The sequence below is a fragment of the Lytechinus variegatus genome, chromosome 4 (assembly GCF_018143015.1).
Source record: "Lytechinus variegatus isolate NC3 chromosome 4, Lvar_3.0, whole genome shotgun sequence".
NCBI classification, from domain to species: Eukaryota; Metazoa; Echinodermata; class Echinoidea; order Temnopleuroida; family Toxopneustidae; genus Lytechinus; species Lytechinus variegatus.
The window spans coordinates 62,033,454-62,057,189 of record NC_054743.1 but is presented as its reverse complement, the minus strand read 5'-3'; the positions used below and the strand labels follow the sequence as shown (position 1 = coordinate 62,057,189).

The 23,736-nt window shown below is 34.1% G+C and overlaps 1 protein-coding gene across 1 annotated transcript; it reads left to right on the top strand.

The window, feature by feature from the left end:
• Positions 1-1,221: 1,221 nt before the first annotated feature.
• Positions 1,222-22,617, top strand: LOC121414459 (autophagy protein 5-like). The gene is made up of 9 exons (XM_041607641.1): positions 1,222-1,299; positions 15,973-16,105; positions 17,048-17,175; positions 17,857-17,935; positions 18,758-18,857; positions 19,890-19,952; positions 20,598-20,689; positions 21,425-21,536; positions 22,388-22,617. Exons 2-9 carry the CDS (start codon positions 15,998-16,000, stop codon positions 22,528-22,530), a joined length of 825 nt encoding a protein of 274 aa, XP_041463575.1. The 5' UTR covers positions 1,222-1,299; positions 15,973-15,997; the 3' UTR covers positions 22,531-22,617.
• The last annotated feature ends 1,119 nt before the right edge of the window (positions 22,618-23,736 follow it).

Sequence of the window (23,736 nt, the reverse complement as noted above, 5' to 3'; positions counted from 1 at the left end):
GTAAATGAAAAAAAAAACAATGAAAGCTCGATGTCCGAGCTAAAATATGTTTTGCATATTGACTTAAAAACTTGCTCCACATCAGCCTATTGAGCAAGATATGAATCCCATCGAACAGGCAATTATGGCGCGAAGAGCCTGCAAAAATTTTATATAGTAACATGTAAAGATTTTTTTTATTTAATTGCAAGTCTTCCCCTCATATTATTTTATTCACTCGTCTTCCTCTTATTTTTTCTTCTGTCTTTCTCCTTCTTTTCCTTTTTCTTTCTTCTTTCTCCCTTTTTTCTTTCCTTTTTTTTTGCTCTGCCAATTTTTTCTGGGGGGGGGGCACGTGGCCCCCAGGCCCCCCGTAGCTACGCCACTGTATATTGAAAGTTAGGACCCCGGGGCACAAAATGCCGATAAATGTATTTTTTCCAGCCCCCTTCGCCCACCACTAGGGCCTATATACTGGCAACTGGATCTACACAGAAGAAGAACCCGGGGGGGGGGGGGGCCCGGGCCGGGCACACAGTATGAATGCATTGTGGGTATGTGCCGCGGAGCTAGGGACCCCTATTTTTACACTCAAATTTCCGCAAGTTCCAAGGCATAGCATTTTTGTCTTTTTGAGAAAAAGAACAAAGAAAGCCGCTCCAAAGCATAGCATTTTCTTCTTGTCTAGAAAAAAGAAGAAATCCGCTCCACAGTGTTCAAGGTGACTGCTCTATTCTATTCTGTTTTGATAGATCACCTTGTTGACGCGTTTGGGAGATATCTTAGCAAATCCCTTAAAAACGGCGTATTTTCTATTATTCTCCATAGGGAAATAATTTAACACGCTACGCACTGCAAAAAAGGAGCGCAAACAAATTGATATGCTTCGCGTAATTTTCGTAACGCCGTTCCGGTCGCATACGATGAGCTGCAATTTAGGTGAAAAGAAGAAGAAGAAAAAAAAAATATGGCAGAAATAACTGACTTTTATGGCAATTTATTCATGTATTTTTTCTGAGATATAAGTTTTCAAACTACTAAAAATAATTACATTCGTAAGAGCTAGATAGCTGCGTATTTTTACTATTTTTTTGTTATACCGTATTTTTTCAGATATTTTGTTCATGCACGAGACAATAGTTAGTTCGGTACCGAACTTTGTGTCATGATGTGTCATAACGAATTGGTCAGCTGAGCAACTGCCGATATTCTGTTAGGACGATGTGTTTGGCAATTTTTATGTCGGGAATTAATAGAAAGGCGGAATCGAATGAATGCAGGGCAGTGGCATTAAAATTGATTAAATGCTAAATAATAAATGTGAGTTACTATTTTAAACCATCAATCACGTCGCTATTTACGAAATAATTCACATGAAGTTAAATCTATCAGTTACTTTTCTCTGAAATTCCGTGCAGCAGCTGCAGCTCAGCCGCAGGTTTTTTTTAGCGAATTTATTTTTGCAGCTGCCTTGAGTGGCACCGCATCTTTGTCGGAGCTTGGCCAGCAGCTCCCCGATCATTTTCACTCGGTCATCGTTGGTTATGTTTTGGACTTTCTGTGGACACGACAATCGCAAATCGTCGGCGTTCTTCCGAAGTTTCCGAACCAGTGTCAGATTTTTTAGAAAATATAATACCAAAATTATCTTCATAAAGTCTCTGTCTCTGATGTCCCACTAGACAGACAGCTGGCAGCCGTCTGTTTCGAGGAGTTTTTTAAGTAGGGCCTACATTTTTTTTTAAATTTCTCCTCGTACACAGACGGCTCGCTATCGTGCAGCCACCATTGGCATTAGGGGACTTGCAATGCAAAATCGGCAAAATCGTGATATAGGCCCCGCTCGAGAAACACTTGATATCGATTATAGTACCGTATAACCGCCAGAACTCGAACACCTTTTCAGTAAAGGTTGCATAAAATATATTTACGGCATTTCTGGCTTACATTCTTGGGCTTGCGGTGTAGCCGAAATTCTAAGCTTTCCGTAGGTGCCGTTCGATTGGGATTTCATCGGGAAAGTTTCGGGGAGCGCGACGATCGCCGAAGGCTTCGTGCCTGCCAGAATTCGTACACTACATGCCAGAATTCGAACACCAGATGGCGCAGTACATTTTGCGTGTTGATGATCGCGCGATCATGTCCCCCTCGCTCTGTGATAATTAAATGATTGTTTTTTATGAATTTAGTGTTTATTGACTTAATACACCTTTTTATCTATTTTTATGTAGTTATTTTTTTAGTTTCTTCAACTATTTATACATTAAATCATAGGTTCTATTCATTTAAATAATAAATTTTCATGAATTTCATTGTTTGAATTAGTTCCTGCTACATTTAACTTATATTTCAATTTTAGAATAATTTCAGTCATATCCATGATATCACTTACTTTTATTTTGAGTTTTGTGCTTATAGATTTTATAATTTCTTTATTTAAAAAAAATCAGAAAGGATTCATTTATGTGCAATAGCTTTTTCTATGTATTACTCTCAATTACTATTCTTCTATGACTAGTCAAATTATTAATATTGTTAATGATTTATGATATTATTTTTAGATTTATTGTCATTATTAAAATAATATTTACTTTTATCAATGTTAACAATATCATCAGCATCATTGGCATCTTCTTTTATGTATGGGCCTAATTTGTGCTATTATTACTTAATTATTTAAAATCACTTATTATCGCAGTGGTATAATTTTTCTCTGCCAGTATGTGAACTTATTTCCTTGAGAAATTCATGTGGGGGATATATTTTGGAAGGTATAACCACAATGCATGTCAGTTGTCTCACTACTTTTATTGAGGCAAGTAGGAGTATTTCGGGGGGGGGGGGGGTTCACATTGAGATTTAACATTATTGATTCATTGATTTCCATATATCACTTACCGGTACTTGATTTCTGTGTTTTATTGCAGGTTTCTTGGTTCATCTAAAGAAGTGCGAAAGAGAAGTTTCCCACTTACCTTAGCACACTCTGCATGGGCGCTCAATTCCGATTGCATAATAAAACATAAATTACTGATGATACACTATATATGGGCGCTCAATTCCGATTGCATAATAAAACATAAATTACTGATGATACCTTATTATCGATTCCTTTATTTCCAAAAACATAACAGAAATTATACAGTTAATACAATAACTAAATACAAAATAAGAAATACATGTAATAGTAAATTGAAAAAATGAATAAATAAATACAAAAAATTGAAAAAGATCATAACCAATTTTTATTTGTTTAATCAAATTAAATAAATAAAGAAAAAGATAAAAATGAATAAATGAATTATAAATAAAAAATCATAAAAAATATTCATAAAGCAATTTCAATTGGTTTCATCAACTTGAATAAAGTGCTTATGTGCATTAATTAAAATATAATAACACAAAGACATTTATCATGTCCCAAAATGAGATTTTAAAATTGTTTTAAGTGATCTTAGACTGTCAATCATATTTTTTAAGAGAGAAAGATGAGACAACCAAATAAAAGTAATTGTTATATCATGCAAGGAATAATTTTGCTTTACATATTCGAATAGCATTTTGGTCATAATTTAGCTCTCAACTAAGTAATGTACAGTCCTATATGTAAAGATATGCTATACGAAAGAATTTATTCGTAGCAGTCTATAAAAAAATGTGGAGAAAATTGCGATGCGATACCAGGAAAATTATTCCCTGTCATGCATCATTTCAGAAGACTTTGTTTTCCTTGATCACTGCAGCCCTTATTTTTATTCTTGATCCATTCTGTATCTTATACATATATTTATTAAGCAAAATATATATTTCTACAACGATGAATTGCTGTAATCATATATGAAACACATTTATTTTGAGACCAATCATTTATGGATTAGAAAAATCAATAATTGTATGGCCTATATACTATGCAATTACAAACACAATGATATAAATGATGTAGTCTTCTTCAATTCAAAATCTTTTGTGTTCATCTTTCAATCAGTTATAATCATTATGAATCATGATTACTGTGAAACTGTGTTCATTAAAAACAAATAAACTTTCCATAACAGTAACCTTTTTTTACATTTCAAAGTTTATGCATAACCACAGAGAACATTGATGGCTAGGATATAGCCTATCCACAGAAGACATCTTGAAGGACTTGGTAGGCCTACAGATCTTCTTGTAAATATGACAATAAATCCACTTCTATAGTATAGGAGAGAAAGAGAGAAAATCATTATCATAATTATTATTTTTACAGTCGTGACTGTGAAAATAATAATTACCCCTGATAGAATAAAGGAATAAAATGAGGAAGAAAGGGAACTAAGAAAAGGAGCTTAAAGGGTTACATGTATTAGTTGAGTTATTAGTCCTGTAATTTTGAGAAATAATTAATATTAAATCTTCATTCCATCAAAATAGGGCATTGTCCATGGCAAGGGGCGGGGGGGGGGGTTGCATTATGGAGCATTCCCCAGTTGTCCCCTAATAAATAAACCTGGAAAAAAGTGTTTAGTTAATTGTAATGTGCTTTTGCCAAACTTGGCCCCTAATATGTCTTTGCCACCCCCCATGCACTTGCCTCCTAGTCAAAATCTTGTGCTGCCATTGCATACAAACCTGGATAAATACTATTCAAAGCCTGCATGCCCACAGTGAGCAAAATACCCAGCCTAGAATGTAGAGAAAGAAAAAAAAAATGGATTCGGTCCTGGCCATACCACCACAGAAAAAAGGTAAGAATGTTTCGAGATAATGATTATAATTTTAATACATATAGTAATGACAAAAGTAATGTCACAATGATAATGATGACAATAATAGCAATATGTGGATGACATTATAATGTCAATCATAGTCAATGTCTCAAGGGTCATATAGGGGTGTTTTTTTGATATATAATGACCAAAATTAGATATTGTATCAAAATAATTTAATATCAACCTGACAATAAATCATTGGCATTTAGAGAGAATTGCCCAATAGATAAATATTAAAAATGAAAACCAGGGGTAATCTGACGAAAAGGAACTTTATATGAAGGAAAAAATCACCCGATGTATACAGAAATAAATAAAAGGAAACGGCTGAAAATTATAATAAAAGGAAACCCTTCCATCTGTCCCCAAAGGTCATAGGCGGGGGGATGGGAGGAATTTTTAGTTGATAACTTTTTTTTTTTGCTTGTCAATTTTGTTTCCTGCGTCCCCCTAAATTCTGGTGAACCCCCTTAAAATGTCTCTTGTCCGACCCCCCTAAAATTTAGGTTGATGACCTTTTTTTTGCTTGTCAATTTTTATTACATGTGTCCATCACAAAAGTTCAGGTAGGCCCCCCTAATTTTTTGGCTTCCGCCGCCAATGCAAAAGGTAGCCGGGGACCTGACCCCCCCCCCCCCCCGAAAAAAAAAACTATCACCCAAAATATAAGGTGCATCTTTTTAGCCCCCCCCCAAAAAAAATAATAATACCACCCCCCCAAAAAAAATAAATAAATCACCCGAAATAAAATGTAAGATTATAAAGAAAGACAAGCAAAAAAAAGTTATCACCCAAAATGTAAGGTTATTTTAACAGAAAAAATTGACAAGTAAAAAAAAAAGGGGGGGTCCCCCAAAATGTAAGGTCATTTAAAAAAAAAAACGATTGTGAATGGTGTATTTTCTCCATCATAATAAAAATACCACAAATAGTAGGAGGGATTTGGGGGACACGTACCCCCTAGAATTCCCGCCCATGCCTCAAAGCATGTGCTAAATTGAAACAAAAATCCAAGTCCACGTACAGCCCGTCTATCTAGTCCTTAGTATTTGCCACTCCCCCCAAAAAAGTAAATAAATAATGAAATATAAATATGTGTATTATAATGGGCAAATTAACACACAAGAAAAAAGTATTTGGTCAAAAAATAAAAGAAAACAAATTGATATCAAAAGAAAAGAGATCATAATAAATGCTTGATAAAGACTAGTCTGCCATTAATTAATTACGTGTTGAAATGCAATTAAATCGGGGTGTTCGAGTTCTGGCAAGAAAAAACTTTCATGTTGGTGTCATCTTTTTCCCCTTCTGAAACGAAAATTATTCGTAATTACGAGATGCCCTGACGAACACCGAGTCGACGTAAGAAGCACTTTCGGAATATTGTATATTATTTGTTCAACTTCTTCCAATTTTATTAAAAAATGTGAAATTTCCGTAAAAATACTGATTACGGGCACCCCTTACAAAATCGCGAATAATATCAACTGCTACTCAATTGTGAAGTAAAATGACTAGTTTTGCCAAGTTTAATTATCGTTTTTGATGCTTATCGCACATGAGTGCGAAGGTACGATCGTGGCCTACCCGGCAGTAGCCCCGTTGCGTATTCACATTCTCCGATACGCGTTTGCGCTGGCAATAAAAGGCGCACTGACGCAGCCGCTGGCAGTTGAGCCAGGTGTTCGAGTTCTGGTCGATATACGGTACCTCAATATCTAGGTTGCTAACTTCAGCTCACTATGTATACTCGTGATGTAGGCCCCGCTGCTGTGTTGAATGGCTCATAACGTCCGTTCGCGGGGCCTGTTTCACGAGTATAGTACTAACCGTTATATAGGCCCCGCACTACGGCACTTCAGTCACTCCAACACAAGAGCGGGGCCTATATCACGAGTATATATTAAGCTTGCATTCTAAGATAGTCGCGAAACAGGCCCGTCCAATGCGCTTGTCCCAGCATTCGCACGTGTGTGGGGCTCGGATGACGGCTATATTAGTATACTCGTTATCGAGGCCCCTTACACTGTTATATCATGGAAAATAACGTGGTCATGGGGCTTGTTTCCCCGCGGCCGGTGAGAATTATCATGGGTGGCACTGTAGGGTGCCGGGGGGGGGGGGCTTGGGAACAATTTATGTCCTAAATAAACAAGGAGAGAATATCATGGGCGGCGCTGTAGGAGGGGGCGGGGGGGGGGGTCTCCAATTTATTTTCCAAATAAACAAGGAGAGAGGACATTAGTTTACTTCTTCAGAAATTTATTTGTCGATTTATTCGTATTGATATAGTTGATAACTTGTTCATTTATCAATCGATTGTTTTTATTAATTAATGTATTAATTAAACATTGAATTCATTTGTTTTCAGTGTTATGTTTTTTTTCTTTTGTGATATAGAGTGTCAGAAGTATCATTCGTTCTAAATTATTTTTATGTGCGGAAGTTCATTTATTTCAATCTATTGTACTAGTAATTGATTAGTTAATGTATTTCTATTGATTAATAAATGTATATTCATTAATCATCTAATTTATTTGTTTTCATTTTTTTGTGATGTAGAGAGTCAGAGGTATCATTCGTTTTTCATTATTTTTATGTGTGAAATTTCATTTATTTATTCATCAATCTATTTTAATTGATTAATTAATGAATTTTATATTTATTAATTAATCCAGGTTAATCATTTAATTTATTTCTTTTCAGTTTTTTTCTTTAGTGAAGTAAAGAGTCAGAGTCTTCATTTGTTTTTAATTATTTTTATGTGTAAAATTTCATTCATTTATAAATCTATTATAATTGATTATTGTGTTTATTCATTAATCATTTAATTTATTTGTTCTCAGTTTTTTTCTTTTGTGATATAGAGAGTAAGAGTTATCATTCGTTTTTAATTCTTTTGATGTGTGGAAGTTCATTTAATTTATTTGTCAATCTATTTTAATTGATTAATTAATGTATTTATATCATTTTATTCATTAATCATTTAATATATTTCTTTTCAATATTTTTCTTCTTTTGTGATATAGAGTGTCAGAGGTATTATTCGTTTTTAATTCTTTGTATTTTTTGAAAATAATTAATTGATTAATTCATTCAGTTCTTTTGGTGATACAGGGGTCATACATTTAATTTATTTTTCATTTATTTTTATTCATTCGGTTAGTTATAATGGCTATACAAAATGATGACGGCAATCATTGTAAAGCTTAGCCTATCTTCTCTTTCACCTGGTATTCTCAGAGGATTCCTCGATCATTCAAGCATGAATGACTTTGACAGTTTAAAAGCATAATCTGAATTAAAAATAATCGTTTACCTTTTTTTAATTAGTCGTAGTTGAAGGTGTTATAGTAACCTTATTTTTCGTTCCATAACAGGAATTTATATTTTGTTTAAAGGTCAAGTTCACCCCCAGAGAAATGTTGATTTGAATAGAGAAATATCAAGCTATATAGTATAACGCTGGATATTTCAAGTTGTGATATTTTAAAGTTTCGCTTATTAGTGATATATACTATGCACAACTCATTTGCATGCAAATGATACAGTTGATGCCCCTCGCTATTTCTTTTCATTTTTTTTTTGAATTATGCAATATTTCATTTTCACATATTATACAATACGGTCCAACGTGAATGAACCATAATGTTCAGGAGGGAATTGTTTCACTTGACAATGAGAAGAAAATTGGAAAATATAATATTTCATAAAATACAATACTAAAGAAATAGTGGGTTGCGTCATCAGTTTCCTCATTTGCATACCGACCTGGATGTGCATATACTTCTATTATTTTAAATTAAACTAAACTTCAAAGTGTTATAACTCTCTTAATTTACTTCCGATTTTGGTGAAATTTTCAGCGTTATGATCGTTCGATTTTCCTCTTTTTATTCAAAACAATTTTTCTGTTGGGGTGGACTTGTCCTTTAAATGTTGATGCATTTGTTTGTATTAAACTTTTTATTTTATTTGATGTTAGGCCAACTCATTATCGTTAATTTCTCTCTTTTGCTTATGGATTTGATCTCTCTGTATTCCGTATAGTATTAGAAATATATAACAAAATATATTCTGTTATCTTACTAAAGCCAATACGTGAAACTGTAGAGAGAGAGAGAGAGGGGGGGGGGCTAATGCATTACTTATTTCACGTTCTCCTTCGTATTGTTTTACTTACTTATTCATTTCCTGGTTTATTCATATACATGCCTGTATTCATTTATTCGTTCATGTTTGCAGTGTTTTGGGGAAAAAAATGTTGTCTATTAAGTGACACGATAAGGGGGCATTTTAACATAGAAAAAAATATTTTTAAACTAAATGTTTGAAGAAAATATTTGTTTTATTGTCTCGCATTTTGGTTAAGAACTTCGATATTCTCTAATGAAATTATCATACTTTAATTAGTGTTTATTATATGAAATTGTATTCTACCCATTTATGTAATGGATGTCTTGCTAAGATCAATTGTAATTGTCACTTTCACTTGCCCAGTAACCTGCACAATCAAGGTACTAATTGATTGATTTGTTTTCTGTTCCAATCATGAAGAAGCGAAAACGGAAATCAGCCACTTAGTTTGGTTTTTGAAAACACAAAAACGAAATCATAACGAGAAAAACGTGTTGTGATTTGGCTTTTGTATATAAAAAAACAGAAAAATGAAATTAGAAATACTTTTGTGCTTTATCTGATTTCTCATTTATATAATTATTAAAAACATCAGAACATGCCACGATTTGTGACCTCATTGAATATGTATGATGCAACTGCATGACAAACAGCGCCTATAGAATTGTTGGATGTCGCCTGGAAACAGGATACTATGTTAGTATGAAACTATGTACATGTAAATCAATGTCAAATAATGATATTTACAGATGAATCCAACATGATGCAAGCAATATCATTTTGGATATATATCGTAAATATAATGCTAAAAATAAAGTTAATTTCTTACCCTCCAGAAACTATTAAACGGACGAAACTGACAAGGTAACAAATGTCACTGAAACACAACAGTCATATCATTTCGTCTTCAAGAAATACAATTATATAAACGAAAAATAAAGCATGATCTGATTATCAAACCAAGAATTATGTAAATCTCAAATATAGAGAAATGAACAAAAAATATCCCCGCCAAATGTTCGATAAACGATTAAGCAGGGCACTGGGAACGATTTTTAAGTAGGGGGTGCTGTGGGTTTTTTTATTAAGTGGCAAAAAAAGAAAAAAAAATATTATACTCCAAGATGATGGGGATTTTGGTAAAAAAAATATTGCTCCCAAATAAAAAAATAATTATAGACCTATAATTTTATGCTCCCATCTATTCAAAGAAGACAACGTTTCAAGGAAAACGCCAATACGGAAATCATTCAAAACTATTTTTTATTTGATTGATTTGATTTATTGTTTTCTTCTGCATCCATAACATTTGTATAATACATTTTTCATAACATAATAAACATAATATGTTAGCATTTTTGGCATAAATTGTAAATAAAGATTACTAAAAAGATAATTCCAGACAAAAATGATTAACTATATGATGTTCACAATTTGCAGGAGGATTGTCATCATAAGCAGATTGCTTGAAAAAAATGACAATCCCAAACTTATACTAATTGAATTAATACATTTATAACATTGATAAAGCAGAATGGGCATATTCTTTCAAATAGCTGAGGGTGATGGTGATATGATGATGATGTTGATGATGATGAGTTTGTTTTGCAATGGATCAAATTCTACAAGAAAAGTTAAGTGTTGAACAAGATGCCCCCCTCTCACTCCTACTTGTCAGCAGTGCTTAAAAACATACTCTTTTCGTGTCGATATATATCAACAAAATTCAACTCGAACTTCGATAGCATTCGCATCCTATTTTCAAGTGTGAAAAAAAAATCAGCTCGCTCCCCTTTCATATCCTGTTAATGCGTCACTGTAAAGTCCTTTTCCCTTTTTTAGTTTAGTAATTAAATATTAAATAAATGTTTGTTGTTTAGGGTTAAAGAGAGCTTAGTGTGCTCTAGTCATAGCGCTTAATACATGGATTATAATACACAAAATGTTCGCAGTTAGCGTTCTCGTTTATTTCGGCCGTATGGTAGGCCTACCTTGTAGGTAAAAATTAAAGTAAAATGTACATAAACTACCATATCACCCCCCCAAAAAAAAAATTGTACCTCTTCCTCTTTGAGTGGCCGACCATGGATTTCATGAATGGCAATGTGTCCAACCAGCCTGTATCCCCGCCCCTTTAAAATTACTGGACCCGTACCTGTGTACGACGCATTCAATCATGCAGACAGACCTATGCACCACCAACTTTCTTCTCAAATTTGCACCCCCCCCCCCGCCCCGAAATCTCGGATCTGGGGGACACATTAAATTCCTTAAAATGAAAAATCACAGAAAAGGAAATAGAATAATTCGTGCATAAAAATAAATTATAAGAACACATTGAGACACTTTTTCCGAAATTATTAAATCTTTTAATAAAAACGGGAAATCGGGGGGGGGGGGGGCGAGGGTATTAGTAAGTAAATGAATACCGTGTAGGCGAAAAAAAAATGCAATATTTGGATAGTGAATTATTAATGAAATGACGATCGATCAAATTTTTTTTATTTGTTGATGCGGAATGACGTTATTTCTAGCAAACAAAAATCCATTATCATTAAAACCATACAATCAAATACAGTTACGAACAATCTTCAAGTGGCTTAATCAGTATTAAAGGGATGGTCCGGGCTGAAAATATTTATATCTCAATACATAGAGTAGAATTCACTGAGCAAAATGCCGAAAATTTCATCAAAATCGGATAACAAATAATAAAGTTATTGAATTTTAAAGTTTAGCAATATTTTACGAAAACAGTCGTCATGAATATTCACTAGGTGGGTTGATGATGTCACATCCCCACTTTCCGTTTTCTTATCTTACTACATAAAATCATGTTTTTTTTTAATTATTTCATACTTGTGTGAATAATATGTCTCCCTTATAATGAAATAAATTGCAGCTATGAATATCTAATGCACTAAATCAATTGACATTCCAATTTTCTAGTTCTTGGAGGGAAAAAATTGAATGAACCTAATTTCACATAATAAAATACAAAAGAACAAGTGGCGATGTGACATCATCAGCCCACCTAATGAATATTCATGGCGACTGTTTTCACAAAATATTGCTAAACTTTAAAATTCAATAACTCTATTATCTGATTTTGATGAAATTTTCGGCATTATGCTCAGTTAATTCTACTCTATTTATAAAGCTATAAATACTTTCATATCATACTGGCATACTGGCATATCAACGAACGGTATTGTAAGCTTTTTAAAAGACAAAAGATTAATAAATGGATATTTAGGTAAAAACAGAAATTGTACTTTGAAAGTAGGACCTACTTTATACGTAAAATAGATAATATGCATAATGATAGGCCTATCCCCAATTGTTGGGGCGGGGGGGGGGGGATAAGTCTCAGATTAAGTTGATTATATAGTGTAGGTACAGCTATATCCTCAAGCAATAATGAAATTGACCAAAAGAAAATTATTAAATCTTTCCCGAATAAATATGCCTATTCGTTTTCTTTTCTGAATGGATGAAAAGTGGGGAAGGGGGGGGGGGGGCATTTATGAAAGGAAAGAAAAATATAATAAATTGATAATACACAGGAAGCCAGATGAATGCTACAATATTGAATTTTGAATATATACATTTGTATATAAATATATATTGACTACTTACATCCTGAGGTGATTATAAATAGATATATGATACATGAATGAATAAATGGATTCTTTCGCAGCATTACTTCAAGTGAAAGATTCGGAGGAAATTATACAAGAACTATATAATTTGATTATTGATGACACCTCCCTCCCCACAAAAAATAATTACAATGAAATGCTGGGGGGGCCCTCCAATTTATTTTCCAAAAACAAGGGGAATGATAATGAACTTCCACATATAAAAAGAATTAAAGACGAATGATGCCTCTGACTCTCTATATCACAAAGAAAAAAAATGAAAACAAATAAATTAAATGATTAATAGATAAATATAAATACAATAATTAATCAGTTAAAATGAATTGAATGAAATTTCACACATAAAAATAATCAAAAACGAATACCTCTGACTCTCTACATCAAATGATTAATGAATAATTATAAATACAATAACTATAATTAATTAAAATAGATAGATTAAATGAACTTCCACACATAAAAAGAATTAAAAACGAATACAATACCTCTGACTCTCTATATCACAAAAGAAAACAAAACTGAAAATGAATAAATTAAATGATTAACCTGGATTAATTAATAAATTAAAAATACATTAATTATTAAAATAGATTGATGAATAAATAAATGAAATTTCACACATAAAAATAATTAAAAAACGAATGATACCTCTGACTCTACATCACAAAAGAAAAAAAAATGAAAACAAATAAATGAAATGATTAATGAATAAATATATATATATACATTTATTAATCAACATAAATACATTAACTAATCAATTACAATAGATTGAAATAAATGAACTTCCGCACATAAAACTAATTTAAAACGAGTGATACTTCTGACTCTTTATATCACAAAAGAAAAAAACATAAATACATTAATTAATAAATACAATCGATTGGTAAATAAAGTCAATAACTATATTAATACATGAATAAATCGACAAATAAATTTCTGAAGAAGTAAACTAATGTCCTCTCTCCTTGTTTATTTAGAACATAAATTGTTGCCAATCCCCCCCCCCCCGGCACCCTACAGTGCCGCCCATGATAATTCTCACCGGCCGCGGGGAAACAAGCCCCATGACCACGTTATTTTCCATGATATAACAGTGTAAGGGGCCTCGATAACGAGTATACTATAGCCGTCATCCGAGCCCCACACACGTGCGAATGCTGGGACAAGCGCATTGGACGGGGCCTGTTTCGCGACTATCTTAGAATGCAAGCTTAATATATACTCGTGATATAGGCCCCGCTCTTGTGTTGGAGTGACTGAAGTGCCGTAGTGCGGGGCCTATATAACGGTTATAGTACTATACTCGTGAAACAGGCCCCGCGAACGGGCATTCTAAGCCATTCAACACAGCAGCGGGGCCTATATCACGAGTATATATAGTGAGCTGAAGTTAGCAACCTAGATATTGAGGTATGATCGATTACAATTTTTTTCTCGAGCGGGGCCTATATCACGAGTATGCCGCAAAATCCCCCCGTCGGGGCTTTTCAATTTTTGTCTTTAATGAATAAAAATTTCGAAAATTATAGTGACCAGAGTGCAAATTTATATTCCCTCTTGGCATCAATTGCCAAAAAACGGAGAAAAATGAAGTTAAAAGGAACAAAAACAGTGACTAAGCATGCTTAGGTACCTCGCCTGTCGCGCAAATTCACTTCCCCGTTTTATCCGATCTTAAGTACATAAACATATGGCCATTGAGTCCCCTGTACAGATCGCGCTAGAACTTCGGTCTCTGTATTTGGTGAGTGAAGCCAACGAAGTTCAGCTGAACAACCAACAAAACAGAGACCGAAGCTTTTGGTCTATGATGATACTTGACATAATCTCTTGCGCCTGAAATGTGAAACATGTTGTTGATGATGTGGTCTTTGAATTAAAACAGCTAATACTAAAAAAAATAGTACAGTACCGTAGGCCTATAGGCCTACTGACTAACTAACTATAGGCCTATAGGCCTACTAACTAATGTCAATGATGTAGTACCTAGCCAGGAGGCTTCTAGAGGGTAAAAAACATTTACTAGTTAAACGTTACGTTACTCTCAACGAAGCCAGGTATCCCTATCCATACACGTGCGTGTAGGCCGTAGGCAGCCAAAACCTGAAACTTTCGCCCCCGAGATTTCTACTTTCCTTCTAAAAGATCTAGCCCTAAATCATGATGTACATCACATGGGATGCAACTTCATTTCCGACATTTCTGCGCCATCGATTTTATATTTGAAGAAGAATTCATCAAAAAAACGAGAAAAATATCATGACAAGACGGAAGAGACTTGCCCGATGTTTACGCCGCCATCTTGTTTCCTATTGTTCTTCGCCAACGTTACCCGGGGGGGGGGGGGGGCATAGAGGTAAACTAGACCAAAATACTCGTAAAATGTGCTGGAAATGCTGTATGTGTACTGGTCACAATACTGTTTGGGCTAGTGGCTAAAAAGGCACTAGCCCGAGGCTTGTTTATCCTGACCTAGGACTGTGTTCTCTGAGAGGAGCCATGAAACATGTCACATTGGTAGATAATCAACACGGCTTCCAGGAAATGTGAAGATGTCACTAAACAGAACTAAATGAACGGTTCACTCAAAATATAGACAAACAGTTAATTGGGGCAACTCACGTATTGACATTCAGGACAGCATCATCTAGTGCCAGTGGGAGTACTTATTAGTCTCTGATTTTATATTTCAGTTTAAAAGTTGAAATCTAGAGGATCCAGGGCACTACATAAGCACTTGCCCGATTGCCCGGGGCAAGTAAAAGTTAGAGTCGGGCAAGTGTTTTGAAGTAAAGACCAACTATTTCCCCGAATTGGGCAAGCAAAATTGACCAAAATTATGGTCAATATATACTTACCCTAATTTTGGTCATGGCAGGGAAGATAAACTTTGGAAAAGAAAATGCAATTTAGGTAAATAGCAAAGTAGATCAGTTCATGTCAAAAGAGAGAAAAGGGTCAGTGGTTTATGAAGTAAAGCAGTAAAAACCTCTTTCTTTTGAAGAGGTAAAACTTTTTTTTAAGTATTTTTTCGGGCAAGTGTATTCCAAGTATTTGAAAATTTACCTGCCTGACTGAGCAAGTGCTTCTGAAAAGTTCTGTAGCATCCTGAGATCTATTATTTGAAAACCATTTTCAATAGATCTAATTATTGATTTTTGTACTTAATAGACTCTACATTGATTTATTTTGAGAAGTCTATATATACATGTAATGAGAAAGATGACTTCCATGGGACTGCACATGTCGTAATCACAGTGGCATGCAAACTTACCCAGTCAGTTTCTGCTGGCTATTCTCATTGAGGTGTATTCGGAAACTTGCCTGGTATAAAGCCATACTCGCAATTCTGGCTTAAAAAATATATCAACTTTCGGGGTTGGGTACAATAGTAATTGGAAACAGAAGTCGCCATTTTGCTTATTTCAATTCTCTTGCAGTTTTGTAAGAAATCAAGCAGGCAGGATGGCAGATGATCGTGAAATATTGAGAGAGATTTGGGAAGGCCGTATTCCAGTTACCTTTGTTTTAGCTGAGGATGAATCATCAACAGAAAATCCTGAACCTTGTGTGGTGAGAATGAATTATAGGGGTGAATTCAACTTTTTAGAGCAGAAAAATTGTATTCTGACAGAATAAAGGGGTATGTGTGTGATCATCAAAATTCAAAAATGGAATTGAACTTTGATAATTTACCAGGATATTGAGACAGAAAGCAATATTTATGTGTCCTTTTCTCCTTTTCTTATCTTTCGTATTAAGAAAGGTCTTGTACTTTTAGAGGATGGTTTCAGAACTTTTCAAGTCCTGATTTTAACTGATTCAGGCTAGTTGCAAAAAAATGAATAATAAATGATCAAGTTTGACTTAGCTTAGCCTATACCAAGAGCATTTTGGCATGTGACACACAGAGACCATTATTACCAAGTTAAATACTTACATGAACGCATTAGGAGTAGTTTAGCCCCCTTATTTTACTTGTATTAGAGAGAGCCCTGGTATACAAATTAATTTTTGAGCCAAACTTTTTTATTTGTGTGACCATAACATGTACGTTATTTGTGTCTAAATGCATTTGAAAAATAACCAACTATGATAATTTTGGTGATTCAGAAATCTTAGTTTATATTTCTCTGCATTATACTCAACATTTTCCTATCACTTTGAGATGGTTCATTTCACAATTAAAGTCTGATAATGAGATTAAAGCTCATTATTTCAACTAGGTCCGAGTCACAAATGGTAGGGGAAAAGACCTACGTACCAATGTAAAACAAAAACAAACAAACAACCTTTCAACAAGATAATGACAATAGATGTCTATTCCTGGACATATACGAGATTTGAAATGCAAATTGTCTGCAACCTTTGGGTCATTTTGTTATCCGTGCATATGTCAAATGGTTTACAAAGACACCAAATGGTCTATTTTTGTAGCGGGTGTTAAACAGCAATGAAACGTTTGGACTCTGACTAATGTTGATGATTGCAAATTTTATATTTGTTTAATTGCAGCTCATGGTGTCAAGACTGACATATATCACACTCATAGCTGAGAAAATTGAGAAGCATTTCAAGAAGTTTACGGCAATCGATGAACAGGACGAAGTCTGGTTTGAGTCAAACGGACAGGCACTCAAATGGTAAGTAAGGAAATAGTGGAGGAGTGCTTCCCTTTATTTGCTGGTAAAATTAAAATTAAAAGCCCTGTCACATCATTTTCTGCAAGCCTTGTGTGTGATTTGCAGGTAATATTTTTGCTACCTGCATTGATAGTATCCCGCATGCAGTTGGCCACAGGAGTGCATGCAAATCTGATTTGCAAGCAGAACAGTTTTGAACCTGCTCAAAACAGGGGCCCTGTTTCATGAAGAGATACTATCAATTTTTTACAATTATTTAACTTTACAGTTGATTGTATGTTTAAAAAGCCCTGGTTGTACACGAAATGGCAATAACGAATGAAGAATGAGACCACATGAGCATTGTTATCAATCTCTTTCTCTTTCAAAAAGAAAAAGAAAATCAATTTGAAAGAAAGGGCAATCACTGCTATCCTTCGGAATCACTTTTACTAGAAAAAAAATTGTATTGAAAATTTTAGCGTAGATTTGATGTTTAATTATTTATTAGTTTATTTTATTTCTTGCTAAGGGAATACAAATACAAAGGGAATTGAAAATATATTGCATTTTTACAATGGTATGCCACTTTGCCTTATGACAGCAACATTAAAAAAAGAAGAAGAAAATATCACATTTTGTATCAACTTGTACAATCCTTTTAAATGAATAACCTTTGTATTTGTATCTATAAATTTGCAGGCATTATCCAGTTGGAGTACTGTTTGATCTGCACATGCACGACAAGCCTTTGCCATGGAGAATTACAGTCCATTTTAAGGTATTTGTAAAGTTGAGAATATTTGAAATATAAGATAAAAGACTGCAAGTTAATTTTGAACTGTTTTTGCTTGCTATCAATGAAAGTAATAATTCTGAATGATGTGATATTTGATAGCTGAGGATGAGATACCAGAAATATTCCACAAGTTCTGGAAAATTGCATGAATAGAAGATGAGTGCTAACACAGTTCTTACAAATTGAATGTGTTCTGTATCCCATGAAGAGAAGCCATCTAACGCAATCTTAACTAACTTTTATGTTAATTATTTATTAGACCGTACAATACGACATGATATTTCACAGCAATTCATACATAAGCCTATTCTTATTGGAATTTGTCAGATATCAGCCCATTTTGCAATATGCACTGGGGCCCGTTGCAGAAAGAGTTGCAATCAATCGCAACTTGATTTTCAACCAATCAACAGCACGCATTTTTGACTTGCGTTTAAACGCAACTCTTTCTGCAACGGACCCCAGATATTGCAAAGGGAAATCATTCAGACCAAAATGTGTATAATGTATGTAGTGATAACCGTTATTCAACCAGTGCCCATCTTACTTTCCTTTTTTTTCTGAAACTCTCGCTGATTTGTACATTTGGAACTAACATAGAAGGTTGATAAAGGCATTGATCATTCCTTGCAGAACAAAGATGGAGGCTTGTTATTTGTATAATATCTTTTTATGTGTATACTGTATATAGTTACATTTTTATGCTTTTAATAAAAAATATTGAATGAATGAATTTAAATGATTTATACATTTTTTAAAATTTTCATATAAGATTTCCTTACATCTCTGCTTATGATTCAACAGAATTTCCCGGAAGATGAAATACTCCATTGTAAGAGCAAAGAGGTGATAGAAGCCCTGTATATGTCTAGTGTCAAGGAAGCAGATGTCCTAAAACACAGAGGTATGTCCCATTAAAAAAAAGATTATTTTCTTGTAGCATTGAGTATGTTAATTCCATTGATATAAAAAAAAATGGGATAGAGCACCAAGGCACTCTTTTGAATCCACTGGAAACAATTAAAAGGACTCCCAATAGTCAAGCACACACAAATTTCCACACTTCTTTCTGTATTGAGTGTGCGTTTTGTTTCTTCTGTGTTTGTATGGCCCCATGTACTGTTTATTGTGTGTGTTAGCACAAATGAATATCCCTTTAAAAATGGGGTTCCTTTCTTGTAGCATTGAGTATGGTACTTTCATTGATATAAAAAAAAGACTGGATAGAGCATGAAGGTGCTCTTGGTTTTACTGGACACAATCAAAAGAACTAAAAAAACACAAGCACGCACAAATTTCCACATATTTTTCTGTCTTCTGTGCATGTTGGTTCTTATGTGTTGGTATGGTCCCATATAATGTTTATTGTGTCATTGAGTACTTATCCTGTAGCTTCAAGGTCGTGTGTGCGGCAGCATACAGCAAGCTCTGTCCAGCGTTTCTTTATATCTATGGCTATTTGCTCTCCCTACCATACTTTATGAAATGCCAGTTGCAATAATTTTTTTTTCTTAAAAAAGTACTTCTGCAGGAAAAAGTTGTACATAATTAAAGTGACAAGAGGGGAATGATAAATTGTAGCATGAGTAGAAGAAAAGAAGAAAAAAAATAACTTTAATGTTAGAGATTAATTTTGAAAAATGTGGTACGGTATATTTGCCATTAATACGGAATCAGGAAGATTAAACCTATCATTGCATAGACATGTAGATTAACTTTTTGTTTATTTTGTACTTAAATTAAAAAATAAATGAATGAAGTGAATTTAATTCAATTGGAATGCATATGTGGAAAATGGCAAGCAAGCTAAATTAGATCAATTAACAAATTCATGAATTCAATATTTCTATAATATTTGATTCAATGCGATGATTTAGAATAGTAATTCAGACTGTATATAGTTAAAATTTATTTTCTTTTTTTTTGGTGGATCTAGGGCAAGTAATGAACAATCTGCAGCAAAAAGATCACAAACAACTTTGGACCGGGCTACAGAGTGGTAAGTGTAATCATTACTTGCTGAACAAACATGAATCTTGTATAATATCTGTCCTTCCTTACTTTAATTTCCTTCCTTCTTTTCTTCCTTAGTCCTTACTATCTTTTTCCCCTTCTTTCTTTCCCTTTTTGCTTGTGTTTTTCTCTTTCATTTCATCTGCACTATTTTTCCCTCTTATTGCTTGTTTTCTTTTTTTATTATTTGGATGTCTATATATTTTTTGGTTGTTACAAACGGGCATGTGAAGAGTATTTTTTCATGAAGATTTTAAGTTTTATGCATGCAAATGAGAGTGATTTTATAAATTAAGTACATATTACACTATAGAAAAATATATTTTCTCATCTCATGGAGACTTTCAAGATGATTCAATGGGAGTACCATATTTTAATGAGTATGGTATTCCAAGGGAGCTAAGTATTAAAAGCAATTATCTCTGAAACTTATTCTGGATTGTGAGTGGAGTTTTCGTGCCAGTTCGTAAAATAGCTCAGTACAATTCAAGATTCGTAAAGCACCAATATACAAATATAAAGAGGCCTAATCAAATTTGCACCATTCAGACAAGCATATTGGTTATAGTTGTGTTCTGTCATATTAGTTTGACAATTTGTTCTTCTATTCATTCTGTTTTCCTTCTTTCAGACAAATTTGATCAGTTTTGGACGACGAACAGACGATTGATGGAGAGACTGAACAACGATCCATTCAAATACATTCCGTTTAGAATATATCAGGTAAGAAGCTGTGATGATGTGGAGTGTGACAAAACAGCAGCAATATCTATATTTTCTTAATGAAAGCAATATACTCAAATACCAGACAGTTTCTAGGGATTCATACAAACCTCACCCCCCAAAAAAGTAAATACCCCAAAGTAGTAAAACATTGACTTTTTTTCCAACTTAACCCATAAGATAATTTCAAATTGATGAAATAACATTTTCTGCATACATACGCATGTCAAATATTATTAGACAAATTGAAAAAAAGGTCTAAAAAGTATTGAAGTTAAAATAGTGATTTAAGATTTCTTTGTTGACTTTATTTATATCTATATTTTTTTGTAGTTGTTTATATATGTATAAAATATTTATATCCAAGGGAACTGATGCTGCGCTAGCGCCATGAGCTTCCCTGGACAGAATGTGCGCTCAATAAGATATCACTATTGTTATTATTTATTTATCTGTCGACCAATTCCACCTGCATGTTCGACCATTTTTGTTTGAAAACTTTTTAGATAAAGTGAACCCTGCTCCTCCAAAATAAGGTTAGACAACATGGATGTGTTCATATAAATCTTGAACCTCAAACTTGAATCATGATAGAAAACAAGCTGTTTCTCAAGTCTGGATATCATTCATGCACTTTTCTGTCAGCAGCAAGTGTTGTTCATGTAACTAATACTCATTTCTTTCTATCTATCTCAAACTTATTTTTTCTATATAAATTTTTTTTCTCTATGGCAGAGTGACAAGCTGCATGTTCAGAGATTATTCAAACCGGTCAATGACGAAGGGGAACCCAGGACGTTGCGTGCTCTACTCAAAGAAACCATGCCAAACATCTTTGCAGATCCAGGTGGGTATTATCACTGAGCCTATCGTCAGGCTTATGGTGTGTTGCAAGAAACTTGCGATTGATTGCAAGTCAAATTTGTGTCAAAATCAATCATAAATCTGGCAATTAATTGCAAATATGCACTTGATTGGTGGTCTGCTTCTTTCAACAAACATTGAAAAATAAATTTACCTTAGTTGCGATTGATATGTCAGTTGCAAAGTGCATCAGCAATTTGCAATTCATTGCAAATAATTTTCTTGTAAACCAAACTCCTGATAGGTGCTTATACATATCTTCATGCATGGGTAATGTTCAGTTCGTAGTGTAAAATTGAAGAGCTGTATTATGTGAAGCGCATAGAGCAGTTTTAATGGATTTATGCGCGTATTGATAAGATTAAGCTTGGTGCAATCCACCTTTATTACAGAAATGTAATGCAATACACGTTTATTCAAGGAAGCAGATATTGCAACCAACTTAATCGTAGTAGTATACATAGTTCCAGCAGTAGTGTAATCTTCATAGGACATGGAAAGGAATTGCAAAGGACGCTTAGGTTAAAAAAAAATTCCCAAAACAGTCTCATTTTATCTTCCAAAATGTGCTAAACATGAGTGAAAATGTTTGATAGAATACCTAAAAAACTTTGAGATTTTTTGTGAGTACAGGAGAGAGAAGGCTTCTAAACCTCTGAACAGGTTTGATAATTTTCTAAGCCAACAATTATTCAAAAAGTTGCATCCTTTGTAAGACATTTGTGTGACCATGAAAATCGCATTAAGTCTAAATACCTCACTTTACAAATTGGTCTATTGAAATAAACAGAGAGAAAAAACACACTAAAGTTTGGTCTATTTTCTCATTCACAGATACCAAAGACCACAAGGTATTGATCCATGGTATTGAGACTCCAAGGGATACACCCGTTCAGTGGCTTAGTGAACACCTCAGCTACCCGGATAACTTCCTTCACATGTGCGTCTTACCTGCACAACCAAGCAATGAACTCTGATGCTGCGTTCATACCGGCAAGCAGAGTCGTTGGGAGACTCACAGAGATTCCTGCTAACTTTGAACGCTGCTGTGTTTACACTGGCAAGCTGAGAGGTTGGGAAACTCGGAGATTACCTTGGACACTGTTGCGTTCACACTTGCAGGCTGTGTGGGAGATAGAGACTCGAAGAGACAGCCATTACTTTATAGACACATTCTACCTGTGTCATTCTCACGTGTGTATGTGCACTCCTCTCACAACTCGATACAGAATCGTGAAGCTTCTTTTACATTCTAAGACTTAACACATCAAATATGGAATGCACCATTATAGAAGCTCATGCAACAGATACTTATGATACTATGGCCTATATCTAGTTTAACTTGATTGACAAAGACTTAATGATGCTAAGTTCATATTTCACAGGCCATACAGGTCAAGTCTTGACCGCACCCAGTTTAGCTTGTTCAACAGACTCCTGATGCTCGGGACTTCACCCACTTTAACTTGTTTAGCAAAGACTCAGATGCTACCTTCACTTTCACAGACTTATCTACCATGTTAATGATAAGAAGGTTTGTTTGTTAAACTTGACACAGTTGTCAGATTGTATGATAGGTAGGCACTGGTATACTGAAGGGGGGGGAGCATGTTCTGCCAAAAGTTTCAAAACCAAGAGAAAAAAGGAAAAGGAAGGGAAAATTGTGAAATATGACAGAATATTCAAAATATGAAAAAATCAATCACAAAATTATATATTCTGTATGAAAAAAGGTTCAATATCTTGCGTGCGAGCAACTTTTAAAATAATTTTTTGCCTGCATGACATGACCCATGTCTTTCCCTTAAAATGTTTGGCTTATTGCGCCATTGTAGAGGGGATATCACATTTGGGCCCCCTTTGAATTTTCACAACTAAAAGCTCTGTGCTATACCCATGAACCGAGTGATATGTAATTTTATGTTGGCAAGATGTAAGTCTAAATTTGCCACAATCCACCCGGGTGAGTCTAATGGGTTCCTGGCAGGATTTTGGTGTTTGGAAAGTAAGTCTAAGAGTGTCATATTGGCAGTTATTCTAAAACAAGAATAATGATAGTTTAGTGCCAAGAGTGTGCTATACAAGAACACAATCTTCTAGTTTAACTATCACTACTTTTACTAATAAGTAAATGTACTCCTGCCACTTCTACTTTTCTTTTCATATAAATGCATAGAGATCTT